The sequence below is a fragment of the Capsicum annuum genome, chromosome 1 (genome assembly GCF_002878395.1).
Source record: "Capsicum annuum cultivar UCD-10X-F1 chromosome 1, UCD10Xv1.1, whole genome shotgun sequence".
NCBI lineage: Eukaryota > Viridiplantae > Streptophyta > Magnoliopsida > Solanales > Solanaceae > Capsicum > Capsicum annuum.
In genome coordinates this window covers 986,775-1,006,461 of record NC_061111.1, presented here as the reverse complement: position 1 = coordinate 1,006,461, position 19,687 = coordinate 986,775, and the positions used below count along the sequence as shown (strand labels likewise).

Sequence of the window (19,687 nt, the reverse complement as noted above, 5' to 3'; positions counted from 1 at the left end):
AGTACGTCTTCTTTCAACTAAAATAATTTGCCTCAAAGAAAGATATTGAAATAGTTGTTCCATCTGTTGCAACAGATTACCCATCAACTGCAACTAGTGCAATAGATGGGTAATCTGTTGCAACAGACGATCCATATTTCGCAATTGATTAACCATATGTTGCTCTGTTCTATGAACCCTACTCAACAGATTACCCATCTACTGTAATTATATAATAGATGGGTATTCTGATGCAACATATTATCAATCTGTTTTAACATACAGATCAGCTGTTGCGGTAGCTAGATCGTCTGTTGCATAAGTTAGCTGTGTTAACATAACCCGAGCCCCATGTAACCCAACTGACTGCAAATTATTATTATATGGTTTAAATTCCTCCTGTCATTTTTTATAGGTTGTGCATCCTTGGATCGTGCCTACCATTGATGAGTTGGGGATGACTTCTTTTCTTACTCTGGGTCTTGTTGATATAAAAGAAAACCCAACGGTGGAGTTAATAAAGAAGGACTTGGATGGAGCAACATCCATAGGAAGAGCAGTTAGGCAAGGTCAGTCTAATATTGAAGCTCTTCACGACCTAACTCAAACTGCAACAGATCTGGGTGCTTCTTCTGGGGGTGTTGCTGGTGGAGTTGTTTATGTAGGTAGAAGCCATCCTGCTGCTGCTTCTACTGCCAGTCGTGATTATGAGCATGTTGGTGCTCAGCAAAAAATAAATATGTTTGAAAACACCCCTTTCACAGGACCTCCCTCTCACCCTTACACCGGTCCCTCCCACCCTTACAGTGGTCCCTCTCACCCTCATGTTCTCATTGCAAATGCAAAGTGTGCAAGGACAGAGAGGATAAACTTCTCGACAAGCTAGAGGCTATTGCTGAAGCTGTCGAGGAGTTAAAATTCAGGAGGGGTGTCATACCATCCAACGAGGTGAGAGATCCATGCACTCCTACAGTAGAGGTTAGGAGGAAGAGAAGAAAAATTAGACAAATTCTCTTCATTCTGAAATCAGCAAAAATTGCAACTCTTCCCGCTCCAATAGTTGATGAAGTTCAGGGGCCGCCAAAGAAGGTAGACATATTCGCGGCGCTTGGCAAGGAGAAGAAGAAGGAACTGGAAGAATTCATCAAGATGAAGGTTAAAAAAGAATACACCATGCATTCATTTGCCGCCAAAGACTTCTCGAATATGACAAATATGTGCGTGTGGAACGAGGACAAAGTAAGTTTACTTTTACTAACCTACACTTCCAATCTACTTCATGAAGAAGAATCTACGCAACAATTGTGTAATCTATTGCGAAAACTTGGTATTCTATTGCAACATAACACACATTTGTTGCATAAGTTGCGTTGGCTGGGTAATCTGTGAACTAATTCAGAGAACCCTCTCCATTGGATTCTTTCGACTATGTTTTTATTCTTTACAATTACTAACCTATTTAAAAATTATCTTCTTATACCATAGTATGTTGATGAAATTCTCTGCTTCATGAGGGGCAGACAATTAGCGTACCCGGATGCTTATGATGCTGCTGATAGGATAATGGGCCTCAACTTCGACAATAATTTCAAGGATAGGTACGCTAAACTATGTAAAATAGCTGATTCCGGTGGCTCGGGATTTGATCAGTTAATTTCTACGTTCCAATGGGATAAAGAAGCGATTAAATATGTTAGAGGGAAGAGGCTATATCCACACAGAAAAAGCTGGACCAAGGCAAAGAGAATCTTTGCAGTTATGAACATGGATGTCACCCATTTTCTCACTGTTGAGATACTACTATACGAGGGAAAGATTAAGGTTTATGACTGCAACTTACCTGTGTTCAGTGAGAAGACGTTTTAACCCACATGCAGCCACTCTTGAAGTTGTTGCCCAAGTTGTTGACGCAGAGTAAGCTGATGGATTATTTGCTGGCTGAAGTCTTGGCTAAGGAATCATGGATTTTTGAAGGTTGAAATAAGAACATCCAGCTCCCAAAAAATACAACTAATGCAGCGTGCGGGCCGTACTCGCTTGCATACATCGAGTGTTTGCTGACCGGCACATAAATAACCGGTGTGTACGACACCATTGTGGGAAAGATGCAATGGGTCTGGGCATATGGGGTACTAACTAAATGGTTGGAGCCCGTGTATAAAAAAGAATATGTACAAAGAAAGAGACGAACACGATAATAAATTTTTATTTCAACCCAATTCACTATACATGTAGGGGCAGTAATTTTTATGTCTGGCAAAGTTGAATTTTTATAATGAAACAGATTTTATATCTGTCATAACAGATATATTACCTGTTGTGATAGATTGATTATCTGTTGAAATAGGTTGGTCATCTGTTACGTTATGCAGATGTTCCCCGTCTGTCTGTCGCAACAGATTTATAATCTGTTGAAATATATAACTTATCTGTTGCAACTGATCGGTAATCTGTTGGAGCAAATAAAAAAAGTAGGAAGACCTGTTATATAATTTCCAGCAGATGACTTACGTGTTGCATCTTATGTTGCAACATATGTCTAAATCTGTTTGATAAGATATGTCGTCTGTTGCAGCAGATGTATTATCTGTTGTGATATTTAAATCTTGTACTACATTTCAATTAACATGTTCAAAATTCAGAATTAATTATATTCATAGACAGAATAAAATAAATCAAAGCCTTCGGAAATTACATGAAATAACTCAACAAATAAATAAAATGTAAAAAAAATTATTATGAGTACAAACGATCTACTCTACAAATAAATCAACAAGTTAAACCAAGGCGGATAGGTTATTACATTGACGAACTCAAGCTATAAAGATCTATTCAATATGGACAAGTTGTTCTTCATTCAGTGCTATGGAATTCGGCTTTGGTCGTCGTGGATCTTTAACGTCGGTTGTATACGGCTTCTGAGTTTTCACTTCTCCATATTTTCATAAAAGAGTAGCATATCTTTTGCGGAGTAATCCGGCATCAAGTCCATCATTTGGTACTTGTAATCCATCGCTCAAATACTCGACATAGGCGGCAAGAAAAGGACCGCAATCCCTGCATTATAAAAAAATAGATAATCCATATCTTGCAGTCCATGCAAGGGTTGTGAAATTTGTGAAATGAAACTAAATCATTACACTTATACTTACAGGCTACCAATGGTTTGTTGAGCAATTCCGTCAACATATTGTACATCAAATGGATTAGCCATTTTATCCCGGTATGCTTCAATCGTCGACCAATCAGTACGGACCTTTTGATCCAAAAAGCCACTCATATCAAGGTAAGTAGGCAATATTTTGGCCAGCTTTTGTATCTCAGACGACGACTCGAAATGTCTCCTTCACGACATCGAGTCATAAACTCGAATGCGCCTCTCTTTTAGAATGACGACAACCAACACCCAATGAAATTCATCACCATAATTGATTGGGATGTACACTTTGTTGACCAAATGCCAAGGTAAGCCAGCCGGAATGCTAAAACCTTTGATGATGTTGATTAAGCATTCCTCGTTTTGGAAAACTTCCGGATGCTATTGACAATACATATCATAGGCTTTATTGATGTAAACTTTGTACAAACAATTGCCTATTGTGTATCTGTATTATTCTTGTGTTTGCAACTTGGTATTCTTTCAGAGGTAGTAAAAAGTGACATCGATGTGCTGCATATATTATCAAACATTTTGGACTACGTGACAAAAAAATCAATACACAGATGCAATTAAATAAAGTATTAATTAATAGTAATATGTATGGCCTTTAAACCTCATCATTCCAGCAAGTTTGGGGCTATGACATCAAATAGAACCAAATCTTCATTCCGAAATGTGCAACAACAAAGTCGAACATATCAAAACCAAGACTCGATTCGTTCACTTTGTAGCGCTCGTCATTTTATTTTCTACATAATGATTTATATGTGTTAATATCAGGTTCTTACAATAAGAATTGTATAAACCAATATCCATAAAATTGATTTATGTACCTGCCGGCATGATGCTTTAACAACCCATCGGCAATCCATTCTGAATAGTCGTTGATCAACTGTGTTAGTTTTTTAGGAGCCTCATCCGAGATGTTGAACCCTTCAAATGGGTAATTCTTCCGTTCTCCCAAACTGACAGGCTCCACTTTTTCTTCATCTTTGGAAGCAGTTGATGGATTATCAACTGTCATATTATGCTCTTCGGCAGTAGCTGTGACATCCACCTGGAAAGCTAGAATTGTCAATGCTAAGTAGAGATATACAAAAGATTTTCTATCTATTGCAATAGATGAGTCTTATGTTGCATCAGATGGATTATCTATTGGGACAAATTCGAACAGGTAAATTAGAGCAGTACAGATGACCCATCTGTTACAATATAAGACTCATCTGTTGAAACAGATAACGAATATGATGCAACAGGTTAGAAAATAGTTGCAACAGATGTATACATCTGTTTGATAATTTTCAACAGATGTATCATCTGTTAAAATAGATATGTGTCTTTTTATTTTTTGGAACAGATAATGTACATTCACCTTCTTCAGCTCATACTGCTCTTTTGTGGCCCTTGCACACTGAACATTGGTATAAGACAAAGACAGAGGCGTTGCAATCTTACTTTTTTTGATGATTGATGATGCCTTGGAAGTGTCTTTCCTTCTCCTTTTAGCCGCCTTGATCTCTGGTGGAGTGTCTGGATATGAAATCCTCTTTGATGGAATGACACCCCTTTTAGATGTCATTTTATTTACAGAAGCAGTTAGTGCATTAATAGAATTAATCACTCCATCGTTTTTCGCCTTGCAGTCTTGACATTTGCGTGAAGAACATTCGCTAGATACAGAAAAATCAGGAGAAAAATCTGTACAACCATTATGATCATAATCATAATGGCTTGTTGTTTCAAAAACTATAAGAGAAGCATCATTAGCCCCACCCTCCAAAATTATTTTTCTTGTGATGGTTGTTGCTCTAAACAATTCCATTTTTATTCCATAAACAACCTTAGGGTCCGATAAAGTTTGCACAGATCATAAAGTAAGAAAAAATAGCATCTTCAACTCTTGGTTGGTCGAAACAAGCCACGGATGGACAATCTAAAATAAATTGGTACATATATTAAGAGTGATGATGAAATCATTTAATCATTAATTAAAACAAAAACTTGATTAGAATTGGACTTACTGCTTCCTTGGGGGGATTGAAAAGATCAAGAAATTTTGCATTTTTATCGGTTTTGGCCGACAACCATCTCAGAATTCTTGGACAAGAAACTTCTTCTTGGTAGTTCACTTGTTGTCTCAAATAAGGAATGGCTTCAAATGCCCAAGCCTATAACATAACGCCAATAAATCAAAAGTACTATCGAATAAAAAAATGATGAATCATATCATGATAAAAGAAATATTTACCATGAAGGCCCATGGAAAATCATATAAGTTGACTGTTTTTGGCGTTAACGAAGTCAAAAAATATTCGACAGTTATTTCGAAGCTTTCATAACCTCAAGAATAGCAGTTAAATGTCTCAAGATCCTCGGAGAGATTTATTAAATCGAGGATTATGTTGTTGTTAACGTCTCTAGCCCAAAGAACATTATGTACAAACCAAACCAAGCACAATGATTTCTTGTGCTTCTCAATCAGATTTTTGTTTTTGAAGCTTAGACCAACAATTGACACCAGGTCATCACGATCACTCGACTTGCCTTTTCCTTTTATGGGTATGTGGGGTGATTTTTTGAGTCAGAATAGGTATAACTTGAGAAGGAGAAGGAGGATAACATTTTTGTCCGGTAACTATGGAAAACTCCTCCCAACCAAAACAAACAGGCATGCCAAAGTAATTTATCCACACCTCATCCATCTTATCTTTGTTTTCATACATAAACCTGCTCTTGAGAAGATCATATGCCATTTTTATCTGGAAATAAGCATTGTTGTCCTCCGGCAAATCAAGATATTGCCCAAAGCATCTTTCCCTGAAATAAGAATCCAACTTTTGTTTTTGAAGTATTTTTATGAAGGCGTCAAAAGATTTTTCCATGACTGACTTAACCACGAGATCACCCGTTAAATCTGTGGCACCATCGCTTTGCATTCTCACAGGAAAACGATCAATGCTGAAGGTTTTGACCAACTCTTCGATGAAAGGGCTATTAGCATTTGGATCATCTCTTTTGAAAGATTCCTCCTCCCTGTGTTCATTATCTTCTGCTCCTGATTGAGATAACGCTTGTAAAGCAAACTCCTAGAGTGATGGATGTAGCTGAGCTGCTGCACTTGTTCCTTTACTTAGACTTGATTCGATTTTTTTTTCTTTTGGGAGCCATGTTATCTTAAATTAATAGGAACATAACATAGATTATTATTGATTAATGCATAACAGTAATATAACAGTTCCAATAGATAACTAATCTGTTGCACCAGGTATGTTATCTATTGCAACATATAACCGACCTGTTGCAACGGATGAGTAATCCGTGGGAACCATAAAAACAACACTATCTGTTGCACCTGGTATTTTATCTGATGCAACACATAACTGACCCGTTGCAACGGATGAGTAATCCGTTGAAAACCATAAAAACAAATCACTAATCTGTTGCACTAGGTATTTTATCTGTTGCAACATATAACCGACCTGTTGTAATGGATGAGTAAACCATTGGGAAGAATAAAAATGGATCACTAATATGTTGCACCAGGTATGTTATCTATTGCAACAGATAACCGACCTGTTGCAACGGATGAGTAAATCGTTGAAAAGAATAAAAACAGTCCTAATCTGTTGTAAAATGAAGAGTAAACTGTTGGAAATAATAAAAATAGATCACTAATCAGTTATCTGTTGGATCAATATTGTTTAGATTTCTTCCAAACAGAAGAGTCGTCTGTCGCAACAGATGAATGATCTGTTAGATTGTTCACCTGTTGCATCAGATTTTCATAGTTGCATCAGATTTTTCATCTGTTGCATCAGATTTTCATCTGTTGTATCATATATTTCATCTATTACATCAGATGTTTCAACTGTTGCAATACCATTTCTACCAAGACAAACAATAAATCAACCCAGCAACACCAACATATCACACACACACACATACTAAGAACATCAACTGTGAAAAAAAATCACCAAAAAATTCGAATCAACAGTACGACAACAAGAAGAAGAAATACAGAAATATCAGAAATTAGGGTTTTATTCAGTCCATATTTCAATACCAGAAGAGTAGTTGGCTCAAGTTCCTCTGTTTCTTCATAATTCTTTACTTGTAAAAAAGGAAATGGGAGGACGAAGAATTCGAAGTTATTGTCGCCGAAAAAGTATTCACGTCGATTGACGGTTGAAAGTCGAAAAGAAACTCTCCCGACTATTTGTCGCCGGAGGTTGAAGGGAGAAATTTTGCAGAACTGTTGGTTGGGAGAGAGTTGAGAGAAGCTAGAGAGAGAGAGTGGTTGATTTGGATAGAAGAGGGGTGTGGGTTGGGTTGATTTGTATTTTTGAAAAGATTAGAAAGTTTTGAAAATATTAATCAAGTCCACAATTAACTTAATCAAGTTTTCTAATGATGTTTGACCTTATCTGTTGGTCAATGTCACCTATTCTTCATTCAAGACTTAAAAGACACCTTTCCTTCAATTTTCTCAAGTAACTGTTTATTATAGATGGAGTTATGTTGTTAATATGCCTCTCGCATCTAAATCTTACTATCTTTCTTGGATAAAAAAAATTGCAATGAAAGGTCGTGTGATGCCAGAGAAAATGTTACCTTGTCTTTCTGCAGAACAAGATGATAATACTTCATTTTAATACGTAAAATGGATTCATATATTGCTCAATATCTCCCTTTCTAGTTAGTTATCGTCTTTATTAAAAATAAGGAGCAATCCTTAGTACTTGTCATTTTATAAAATCAAGACATAAATTTGTTTTCACTTTAACACTTAATAAATAAATATGAAGAGATGTTAATAGAGTAAAAAAAATAGTAAATAAAAATAAGTAATAAATAAAAACAGTTTATTCAAGTTACCTTTCAAATTAATGCTATTAAGTACTAGAAATGAAGGGAGCAATAAACCATGACATGACAAAAACTATTCATATTCTGATATTTCGTCTAGTCCAAATAAATGGATTATTGAGATATGATACACATCTTTTAAAAAAATTAAGCTATAAATTATAGATTATTTTTAAATTATATTTCTAAAAGATGTGAACCACTTAATAATCTATAAAATTGAAAGAAATTTTTATCATATCTCTTTTAAAAAATAATAATTTATTTATTTTGAAGATTAAAAAATATTTCTAACAATTTATTTATTTTAGACCACTTTATTCCAATACTATTTTGAAGTCACTAAGGATAATGTGACACGTGGTAAGAGTAGAAGTAGATAGTTCAGTTGAGAGAAAACTTGTGTATCATTTTGAAATTACCACGGATAACTTGGCACGTGGTAGGAGTATATAAGTTTAGAAAAACATGAAGGTTGGTGTTGGGGAAGTGTATATCAATGGTCATTTGTGGCTCTGTGTGCAAATCCTTAAACATTTAAATGGAAGTTGAAGATGGCGCCTCCAATATTACTCAATTTCCAGCAGATTCAATGTGTATTCTGCCACCAGAAATCATTACTGAAATCCTCTCCAGGTTTCCTGTAAAATCTTTGTTGAATTCAGGTCTGTTTCGAAATCTTGACTTGCTTTAATATGTAGTCCTGAATTTATCAACACCCATCTCAGTTTATCAACCAATAAGGAAGAGATGCTCCATTTGATTATTTTGAATGATCTTGAGTTTGGAGATAAGTGGTGTTTCAAAGGATGTCCTGTTGCATCTTTATTTAATAACTCTGTTACTGAGGCTGTTGACTTGGGTTATCCCATTGAAGACGACAGTTATGATCTCCATATTGTGGGATCTTGCAATGAGTTGATTTTACTTTGGTTCTATGGAATCCAACAATTAGAAAACACAAGAATTTGCCTGAATTTAGACCTAGGTGGGAAGGACCATCTTACGATCCCTCATATGGTTTTGGGTATGATGAGCTACATCATGATTATAAGGTTATGAGTATTTTTTTTTTCATTATATTGATAATATTTAGAGCAGATGACGTTGAGATCAAAGTATATAGTCTAAAAAGTGACTCTTGGACTAGTGTTGATTATTGTGGTGAGACAAACATTATCAAAAACAATGATGGATCTTATGTAGACAGTTTAAGTTTTTCAGCCGAGTTTGCGAATGGGAAGCTTCATTGGAATATAGGCCGCGAGAAAAAGAATATTGTTTCCTTTGATTTAGCTAATGAGATATGGGATAAGGTGGAGAAACCCTCCTATGGAGTAGGAGAGACTGAATCGTGTGTATGGACCGTGGGAAGTGATCTTTGTGTCTTTACTGATTATAAGCAAACTCATTTCTGTATTTGGGTAATGAAGGAGTACGGGGTTAAACAATCTTGGATAAAGAAGTATACCATCAGGTATCCAAATGGTCAATGTAATACGCCTTTTTTCATATCAAATAAAGGTGAAATGTTGTTCTTGGTTCGATTAGAGTTCATGATAGACAATTCAAAAGATGAATCTCTCAGATATACAAATGTTACTAACCGTGAAAGCAATCATGCTATGAAAATCTACACTGAAAGCCTAGTTTGTCCTTTTTCAACTGAAGGGACAGATAATGCTGCAAAAGAAAGCGGGGAAAAGCTTATATCAAAACAATCGAGTAATAAATAACTTGTAAGACTACTTTCTTGTCAAGTGCTTTCAAATTCTGTTTGTTATGTATTTCAAACATAGAACAGAACGCGCATGTGAAGGAACTATTTAAACTATATAGCTTCTGGACTTGATTTGGTTTTCTGCTTGTTGGTAACCATTAGATGTATAATTTCTTCTGGAGCAATTACTTCTCATTATTTTACATTTTTGGTCATTTCTTTCACTTTGACAGTAACACAACACACACTGATATAAGCAAGAGTGCATTGCAAGGATAAAAAATTTAGGAAGCTAATTTTGGCTGCTTTGATCACAATGGTGGGTGGAGGTTATATGCTATCTACTATTTATATTAATGATGTTTCTTCGATCATCAACTTTTTTTAATTCTATAGGCAGATCTTTTCAATGAAACATATCCTCATTTTTTCCTAACTGTACTTCATGGTTCCACACAACATCGCTAGTGTAATCTCACCATTTGAGTGAGGGTAGTGTATTTTCATTTGTTAGTATCTTCATTCTACCTTCTTTCCCTGTGTGATTTTCATTCCCTTCCGTTAGTAGTTGGTTCCTTTGCTCTTCAGCGTGCAATACCTCAGGCATAAATGAACTTGCTAGATGATATATCTGAAAATAACAACTTGAACAGGTGAATCATTTCCTAGTTCTTGACCGGAAGCAAATTTTGATGAAGTATGACGATATCTATAAATTACCATAACAGACAGATAGATACACACACGTATAAGAAAATATTGACAACATTGACTTACTAACTGCAGTTAGATCAGTAAAATGCGAAACAGAGAAAATCAATTGATTTCAATAAATGTGAGAGTTAAAAAAAAGTGGTGCGGTGCGGTGCGGGTTTGCGCGGGTATTGTGTGGGGCGGATTTATGCGGGTTTAAAAGAAATATGGTGCGGTTATCAGATTCGCGGGTTATGAAAATACCCGCACCGCACCGCCCCATTGCCATTCCTAGCTCCACATGGACAAAAAACCCTAGTACTACAAGAATGGTTCTTATATATTTACAAATTTTTGTAGATCTGTATCACCGGGGATTAAAACCCACTCGTGGTCATCATCTAAGTGCTTGATATCGAAAGTTCTCACCTCTAACTTAAGCCTCTTGGCTACTTCCTCCTTCAACTTAAATATACCGGAACTTACAAAGTCGAAAGTTGCTTTTATTGTAATGGATGTTACTTCATGCCTGGTAGAAAATTGTGGCATCTTCTCGGCAGGAAGAGGAAACTGATCCTTAGCCTTGTCCAACTGTATTCGGGGACACGTTCGTCAAACATAACATCTCCAGCCGGACAAAGATTTCTCAGATCATGTGAGCTGCCTGCATCCTCAACTAGCATTCAAAGCCCAGGCACTAGAAATGCACTGGACAAATTTATTTCTCCTGTGGCCTGTCAAACTGGTTCCAAAGAGCCTTCCACTTTCATGACCGACTCCTGTGTAGGTGAATTGACCAGTTCATTCTGAGGGGAGGACTCATTTGCAGGGCAAGGACTCCCCTGGCATGATCCATGGGAGGTAGGTGTTCCCGTGCTCTCTTCTCTCGAGAAGCTCCCGGTTCTGGATCTGTGTGACCCTTCACGCACAAAACCATTCTGTTTCGGAGAGAGCTCTTCGTTCGCAATAATCCTGCTTCCCAGCATTTGATTTGAGGGTTCAGCTTCTTCATGACTTGCTGGTGTTCCATGGTTGGAGAACTCATTCTTCTTTTCATAGTACTCAGAAGCTTTACACGGCGAATCAGTCATGCCTGCAGGCCAAGAAACAGAACCAACAGCAACAGGAAGTGAATTTGGTGCAAGTGAAGTCAGACTGAATGTTCCATCAGCTCCTTGAACGGATTCAATTACAAGTTTTAGCTTTGAAAGGGACTGGTTAACCTTGTTTATCTTGCGAGATGGCCATCTAGAGATTCCATGCTGCCTGCAAATGTGCTTCATTGTAGTTGGACAAACTGTAATTACGAGAACATTAAGAAGAATAATCAAATCAGCTATTACACCGGCTAAGGAAACAATGGACATTTATTGTAAACCAAACACGGTGAAGAAGAAGTTCCTATTATTTTGAATAGCATACCACCAAGACTCTTTGCAGCATCCTTAACACTTTCAGCAAAATACTGTTGCAAAACCTCTAAGCTTATTGTTTTCTCGGCTTCTCCACGTTTTCTCTCTGACTTCTTACCAGTCTGCTTATTCTCAGAGAAAGAAGCATGATTATGGGCCTCAGCTGTAGCATTTACGCCCTCGGCACCTTTTGCCCCATTCAATGCCACAGGGGACTGCTGCTCTTCCATGAGATCAGGACGCGTCCTTCGATTTGCTACACTAGAAGGCTGAGGAAAAGACTTGGTTGTTGGCACAGATTCAAACCTCGAACCAAGTTTTCGTATCTGGATGCTTTGATAATCACTTAACAAAACTGATTCTTTTTAAGCTCAACTTCAATCTAGAAAAAAGGGATTAAAAAACTTATGCATTTGGTTTATATGACGATGCATCTTACTGATAAAAACTTCTTAGTAACTACACAAGTACTTGTTAAAGTAGTTGAATCAACACCAGCTGATAATTGGATATCCCATGCATCGAAGAGAATGCGCACTAATGCACCTTCATGAACCAGCAAAATATCAAATCAGAGCATGAGAGAAAGTAATCCATTGCCTGCATATGGAAGCAAAAGATAGTTGTGATCTTAAACAGGGAGAATTCCAGTTCATCAGACCACATGTAACAGAGTCGCAAAATAGCAACAAAAAAAATTATTAATAAACTAATAGCAACATTCCTCGCTAATGTTTTCTCACCACAAGATAGAAACGTCCCACCCAGTTTGGGGTTCTATTTTCTCGCTACAAATGCCGAATATAGTTGATACTTACAGAACACAAGATAACACAAGATATTTGTTCTAAATCACATCATGCACTTGATTAAAATTGGCATTGGTTATTCATTCAGACTCTCTAAAAACCTTAGACGGGCTTGTTGATCGTCCAGTTAAGATTTTGGCAACAATATACATCAATCAAAAGCAAGAAAACAGTTTCAAAAATTACCACATTCATCTATTTATATTAATGACTTTTTTGACAAGATATTTCTCTGACTGCTAAAAGATGATACAGCAAGCCAGAAAACACTTCAGTTAAGTCTATCTAGTAAACTGACTTAATTAAAATATTAAACAACCTTAAAAACTAAACAGGGATTATAATTTGGGAGATGGGTTGCCCGCATTTTCTTAAATCTTGATTTGGCAAGAAACGAAGTTGTGCAGGGTAGTGTCCAAGTCTCTTAGTCTCTTTGAGATAAATGTCTTTTTTTTTTTCGAATCTTCCATGCATGCGACATAGACATTATTATTTGCGCCTGGTATTTTTTCGAATCTTCCATGCATGCGACAGAGACATTATTATTTGCGCCAACCAGACGCTGAACAACTGTGATAATAACTTGTTGGGTATAAGGATTATCTGGCGTAACTCCTCCCTCAGGCAAGTAATCACGCAGATTATTCTTGTTGTTTATTGCGATCAAATTGTTATATACCATTACTGCTCTTTTAAAGTAAGCCGCAATTGTCCACTCATGCTTACAGAGTCTCGGTCTTGTCTTTGCCATTGCCAGCTGCTACCAAATTAGGCCAAATAGCTTTCAGATCTGCTTCCAACTTCTGGTCACCATTCATCTAGCATATAATTAAGTATATTAATTAAAGAAAAAGAAGAAGAGAAAGTTACAAGTAGAATTGAAATATATTTAGATGTAACCCAAGTATATTAATTGTGTTCTATTTTACATATACACGTACCAGAGTATCAACGTCGCTTTCTGCCCCTTGAGGACACATGATGCTATGTCCGGTTGCATTCGCAGGCCATAGGCCATGAATAGGGAAGGTATCAAGAGGCCCCCGTTTGCAACGATTGGTCTTGCAGAAAGTGTTGTTCCATTGAACAACATACGTCGTTGTCATACGAATTTTGACCCGTCATGACTCCAACCGACGGAAGTTGAACAGCAGGAATACTATTGTCTTGAAACGATAATCCGCCATAATATAATACTTGATCTATTGCAAGCTATTTAGTAGAGAGAATGGTTTAATAATCATCCACTCAATTACTTCTATTTATAATGGAAATATTTACACTATGATGAAAATGAGCTGACCAATCAATTTGAATGGCAGGCAGTGATTAATACTGCTAACCTCTTTAGTTGGCTTTAATATTTACTGCTGACCATTTATAACTAACAATAGTATTGATTAATACTGCTAACCTCTTAGTTATCCTAAGGAAGACAAACTTTTGATTTACAAGTTAACCCTTATTATTTACAGCTAAACAATGGCGTTGAGCATCATATAGGATATGCCACAAGAAAAGCTATAGTTCGTTTAAACATTGCTGATGGAGAAAACATTCACACACTATGGCTTTTCTCTGACTGTTTAAAAGTATATGTATACTCACTGCATTCTTCAAGGTTGAAAGTACTGCAAGCTGCTGATATATTGACAATTAAAGTCCCGAAAGGCACCAATTTGAGCAAGCCTGATTTTCCTAAACCACGTCCATTTAGTCGTGCATAGCATATGCTAAAATACTTCTTATATAAACCTAGAATAAAAGATAGAAAACAAGTATTTGACAATAACTGTTCAAATTTAAAATGCCTAATATTCCCTGAATTAACCAGGTCTAAATGTTCAAGTAACCTACAGTAGCAATTTCACTTTGATTTTTTCCATGGACATTAAGACGAGCTAAAGTTGGCTCTCTTGTTTTTTATTTGTGTCTCTGTGTGTGGATAAAGACAACAAAGTAAAACTGCATACAGAAAGATCACATTTCACATCGATAAGCTCTTTTTTTAAAAAAAATAAAAGAATTGACAAGGGAGATAGACAGATGAATACCTACATGTCCTCTACGAACCCGAATAGACATCCATGACTTGAAGTTCTCTACTTGACAAAATACTATAAACGCAGCTGGAACTTATTATTGTGATGGCAAATATAAGCAGTAACAAGTACAAGAACAGTTGTGAAAAGCCTCCAGAAAGACGGTTGATCAACAAGTTTAGGCAGTAAGCAGGCCATATAAAAGAAGTAGTGCATGTTAGTGGTTGAGTGCATAGTAGTGATAGTAAGCCGACTTAATTTAAAATATTAAACAACCTTAAAAACTAGACAGGGATTATAATTTGGGAGGTGTGGTTCCCGCATTCTCTAAGATCTGGATTTGCAGTAGGACAAGAAACGAAGTTGCGCAGGGTAGTGTCCAAGCATAAGTGGATCTCTTTGAGATAAATTACATTTTTATTGTGCGAATCTACCTTGCATGCGACATAGACATTATTATTTGCGCCAACTAGACGCTGAACTGCTGTGATGATAACTTGCTTGTTATAAGTATTAGCTGTTGATGGCCTAACTCCTCCCTCAGCCAAGTAATCACGCAGATTATTCTTGTTGTTTATTGCGATCAAATTGTTATGTACCATTACTGCTCCGTTAAAGTAAGCCACAATTGGGAGAGACTTATTTGAACAAAAACCATGTTTTGTCCACTCATGCTTCCAGAAGCGTCGGTCATTGCCAGCTGCTAACAAATTAGGCCAAATAGCTTTCAGAGCTGTTTCCAACTTCCGGTCTTTTTTCATCTACGCATATAATTAAGTATATTAATTAAAAAAAAACATAAAGTTACAAATATAATTGAAATATATTTAGATGTTACCCAAGTATATATATTCTATTCTATTTTACATATACTCGTACCAGAGTATCAACGTCGCTTCCTGCCCCTTGAGGACACTTCATGCTATGTCCGGTTGCATTCGCAGGCCATAGGCCATGAATAGAGAAGGTATCAAGAGGGACCCGTTTGCAATGATTGGTCTTGCAGAAAGTGCTTTTCCATTGAACAACATACGCCATTAAGTCGTAAGAATTTTGACCCATCATAACTCTAACCGATAGAAGTTGAACTAGCAGGAATACTACTGTCTTGAAACGATAATGCTCCATAATATAATACTTGATCTATTGCAAGCTATTTAGTAAAGAGAATGGTTAATATTTTTTTGTTTAATAATCATCCACTCAATCACTCCTATTTATAATGGAAATATTTATACTATGATGCAAATGAGCTAACCAATAAATTTGAATGGTAGGTAGTGATTAATACTGCTAACCTCTTAGTTAGTCTTAGGAAGGTAAACTTTTGATTTACAAGTTAATCCTTATTATTTATAGCTAAACAATAGTATTGAGTATATCATATAGGATATCCCACTAGAAAACCTATAATTTGTTTAAACATTGCTGATGGAGAAAGCATTCACATACTATGGCTTTTCTCTGACTGTTTAAAAGTATATTTATATTCACTGCTTTCTTCAAGGTTGTTTATCAGCCAGTAAGGAAGAGACGCTCCATTTGATTATTTTGAATGATCCTGACTTTGAAGATAACTGGTGCTATAAAGGATGTGCTGTTGCATCTTTATTTAATAACTCTGTTACTGAGGCTGTTGATTTGGGTTATCCCATTGAAGACGACAGCTATAAGCTGGATCTGTGGGAGGTTGCAATGGGTTGATTTTACTTGCCAACAAGTCCATTAAATCTTTGGTACTATGGAATCCAACAATTAGAAAACACAAGAATTTGCCTGAATTTAGACCTAGGCGGGAAGAACCATATTACGATCCCGTATATGGTTTTGGGTATGATGAGCTCCATCATGATTATAAGGTAGTGGATATTTTTTATCATTCTACTAATGATTTTGTAGATGGCGTTGACGTCAAAGTATATAGTCTAAAGAGTGATTCTGGGAATAGTGCTGAGTATTGTGGGGGAGTCATTCTTAATCAAAAATAGTGGTGGTTTTTATGAGGACACTTTGAACTCTCTAGGCTTGATTGTGGATGGGAAGCTTCATTGGAATATGGCCAGTAAAAAGAATATTGTTTCCTTTGATATTAGCTAATGAGAAATGGAATAAGGTGGAGAAGCCCTCCTATGGATTAGGAGAGACTGGATCGTTTCTGTCACGACCCGAACTGAGGCCCTGGCCGTGACAAGCATCCCGAACCATGAAGGCCCAGACACCCTTCTAACTTGAAATCATATACATTATTCATACACAATAAGGAAGTGCGGAAATTTATAACAAAACGGAACCATGGTCATAAATCTGATAAAAGTTCGACCATAGAAAATGACAATCCAAAACCATCTAACAACACTTGGAAAACCGTCTGCGAAATCTCTACTACATGATCACTAACACAATCTGAAAACTAGTACAAGGCCCCAGTAGATCAAAACCATATCTAAAAACAGTTGTCTTAAAGTAAACAAGCCTCCTAGAAAAAGAACGCTCACCAGCTGGATACTGCAACTCTGTTTGATAAAATCTACTGTTTTTCTGGACCCCTAGACTGAGCCTCAGAACCTGGAGGGAGGAGGGGGGTAATACAGATGTACTGGTACGCAAAGTAATCCAAAATAAAGCTTGTATATATATAAAATAGTTGGAGGGTAATTTGTCAAAATATCATACATGAAATAGTTCTAAAACACATGGGCACTTTCTGAAATCATAAACCATTCTTGTCAACGCAATGCCTGATCTTTGTATTACTTCTGAGTTAGATGGCACTCCCCTACAATTCTGATATTCCACGGGCGGTATGGAATCCGCCATTGACTCGGCGGAGAAGCCCCCAACCCGAGGTTGCCGTAAGGGTTGGAGTTTCTGATTCTGATACGCCGTTAGCCCAGCGTAATATAATATACCCGGATCGGCAAATCACAGTTTTGGACAACGAGTTGTCTGAACTATGCCTTCTTTGGGGAATCACATAACATCTCTTTATACCCAATTTTATCCTGTTCTGAATCATGAGTTATTCTAGTTTCAACATCTGAAAATTCTGACTTCAAACATGCATTATATTCTATTCTGAATTACCATGGCATAAATCTGACTTGGTGTCGTCACACCAAGACTTGCAAGTCCTATTTCTGAGCCATAACGTATCATGCATAATCCTTTCATTAAAACAGAGTTCAGACCACCCAAGCATGCAAACAGTATAAAAGATTTCAGCTTCCGAAAACACAAGTCAAAACTATGCTGAGATTATTCAAATAGATGGTGGTCATGTGCTTTTGGCAAAATCATGCACTCTTTCATTATATGAATATTTTCAACATTTATCAACACAACTACCCTCTCTTTTGAAACCCAAATCTTAATCCAATCATAACACCATTCAAGATATTTTAAACCATGCTTTTCAAGGATGCATTCAAAACAATCTATAGCATATGATAAGTAAAGGAAAATCAAAACACGAGAGGGATTTTACATAAGTCATACTCTCAATTAAATCATCAACCTTAAAACACAAACATACATATATATATATATATACATACAATTTCAAATAAATGTGGGGGAAGGTCAAAAGACCAAAACCATACCGTCAAAACTTCTAAAACATAATTATATTCATAAATTCAAAACCCTTTTCTTAAAACATGATTTCTATACCCATGAGATTTTAGAAAAACCCCATGTACCTTAATCTCGAAAGATAATAGGTGATTCTCAAAGCTTACGGATTGGGAATTCCAAATCTTCAATCGCTTTTGAAAACTCACGGTTGAATCTGAATCTATTTGGGTTTTTAGTTTGAAACCCTTGGGAGTGTTCTTGGATGAGTTTGAAGAAAATGGGTGTATTATGGTGTATTTGAGATTAAATCCCATGTTTAAGTTGATAAGGGGTTGGAAAATATCCAAAACACCCTTAAAATTTTGGGACAAAGACTGAAATTGGCCTGAGCCAAGGTGTTGCCCAGGGTTAAGCACCGCGATAGACAGGGCGTCGCCTCGCCTATCGCCTTACTCACTCCCAGGTGAGGCGATCAGCGAGGCGCCGCGGGCTAATCGCCCTGGCTCACTATTTCGTCACCCCAAACTTGCCCTTAAGTTCGTCTAAAAATTTTGAAATTCACCCGAGATGTATTACGACCTTGCCCCATCGCAACGCAACAAGAAAATCTAAAATCGGAGGTCGGAAGGATTGAAAATAAAATCCCCGAAGATTAAGAGTTAAAAATGAGACTAAGTCTCTTTGACACTTAGAAAAATTTGCTAGTCTAACTCATTAAGCTTGTTACTAATAGCCAATACATGCACAAGTTTCTGTGGGGTGTTACAGTTTCTGTGGAAGTTGGGAAGTAATCTTTGTATCTATATTGATTACAAGGAAACTCAATTTTGTGTTTGGGTTATAAAGGAGTATGGGGTTAAACAATCTTGGATAAAGAAGTAGACCATCAGGTATCCAAATGATTATTAATATTGTTTTGCCTCTTTTTGTGTCAAATAAAGGTGAAATGTTGTTCTTGGTAACCTTTCCTGATATACAATTCAAAAGATGACTCACTCAGATATACAAATGTTACTAACCGTGAAAGCAATCATGATTTGGAAATCTACATTGAAAGCCTAGTTTGTCCTTTTTCAACTGAAGGGACAAATAATACTGCAAAAGAAAGCGGGAAAAAGCTTATATCAAAACAATAGAGTAACAAATAACTTGTAAGACTACTTTCTTCTCCAGTGCTTTCAAATTCTGTTTGTTATGTATTTCAAATATAGAACAATACGTACATGTGAAGGAACTCTTTAAACTATATAGCTTCTGGACTTGATTTGGTTTTCTTCTCGTTGCTAACCATTAGATGTATAATTTCTTCTGGACCAAGTACTTCTCATTATTTTACATTTTTAGTCATTTCTTTCACTTCGACAGTAACACAACACACACAAGACATTAGCAAGAATGCATTGCAAGGATAAAAAATTTAGGAAACTAATTTT

At 36.5% G+C, this 19,687-nt stretch overlaps 3 protein-coding genes across 4 annotated transcripts; 1 reads left to right on the top strand and 2 right to left on the bottom strand.

Annotated features, from left to right (window-relative positions):
* The first annotated feature begins 8,546 nt into the window (after window positions 1-8,546).
* LOC107868378 (F-box/kelch-repeat protein At3g06240) lies at window positions 8,547-9,741 on the top strand. Its single transcript, XM_016715341.1, has 2 exons — window positions 8,547-8,670; window positions 9,107-9,741. Exons 1-2 carry the CDS (start codon window positions 8,547-8,549, stop codon window positions 9,739-9,741), a joined length of 759 nt encoding a protein of 252 aa, XP_016570827.1.
* LOC107863913 (ribonuclease MC) lies at window positions 8,789-15,887 on the bottom strand. The gene is made up of 3 exons (XM_047413805.1): window positions 15,561-15,887; window positions 13,581-15,442; window positions 8,789-13,457 (listed from the first exon to the last, which is right to left on the bottom strand). Exons 1-2 carry the CDS (start codon window positions 15,807-15,809, stop codon window positions 14,966-14,968), a joined length of 726 nt encoding a protein of 241 aa, XP_047269761.1. The 5' UTR covers window positions 15,810-15,887; the 3' UTR covers window positions 8,789-13,457; window positions 13,581-14,965.
* On the bottom strand, window positions 10,514-12,060 carry LOC107863906 (protein NLP6). 2 transcript variants are annotated; one of them, XM_047413818.1, is made up of 3 exons: window positions 11,841-12,060; window positions 11,642-11,715; window positions 11,326-11,511 (listed from the first exon to the last, which is right to left on the bottom strand). In XM_047413818.1, the coding sequence occupies exons 1-3, from the start codon at window positions 12,058-12,060 to the stop codon at window positions 11,506-11,508; spliced, it is 300 nt and encodes a 99-aa protein (XP_047269774.1). In that variant the 3' UTR covers window positions 11,326-11,505. The 2 variants fall into 2 exon arrangements, with proteins under 2 accessions (XP_047269769.1, XP_047269774.1); XM_047413813.1 differs by lacking the exon at window positions 11,841-12,060 and having other exon boundaries at window positions 10,514-11,511; window positions 11,642-11,772.
* Window positions 15,888-19,687: the final 3,800 nt, after the last annotated feature.

Bases quoted from the DNA above. Each gene is read 5' to 3' on its own strand.
- LOC107868378 (XM_016715341.1), top strand. From the start codon at position 8,547: ATGGAAGTTGAAGATGGCGCCTCCAATATTACTCAATTTCCAGCAGAT. The intron at 8,671-9,106 runs GTCTGTTTCGAA...TATTTAGAGCAG, and splicing joins AAAATCTTTGTTGAATTCAG to ATGACGTTGAGATCAAAGTA.
- LOC107863906 (XM_047413813.1), bottom strand. From the start codon at position 11,666: ATGGCCATCTCGCAAGATAAACAAG. The intron at 11,512-11,641 runs GTTAACCAGTCC...CTTGGCCTGCAG, and splicing joins CATCTCGCAAGATAAACAAG to GCATGACTGATTCGCCGTGT.
- LOC107863913 (XM_047413805.1), bottom strand. From the start codon at position 15,809: ATGGAGCATTATCGTTTCAAGACAGTAGTATTCCTGCTAGTTCAACTT. The intron at 15,443-15,560 runs GTACGAGTATAT...TTATATGCGTAG, and splicing joins GAAGCGACGTTGATACTCTG to ATGAAAAAAGACCGGAAGTT.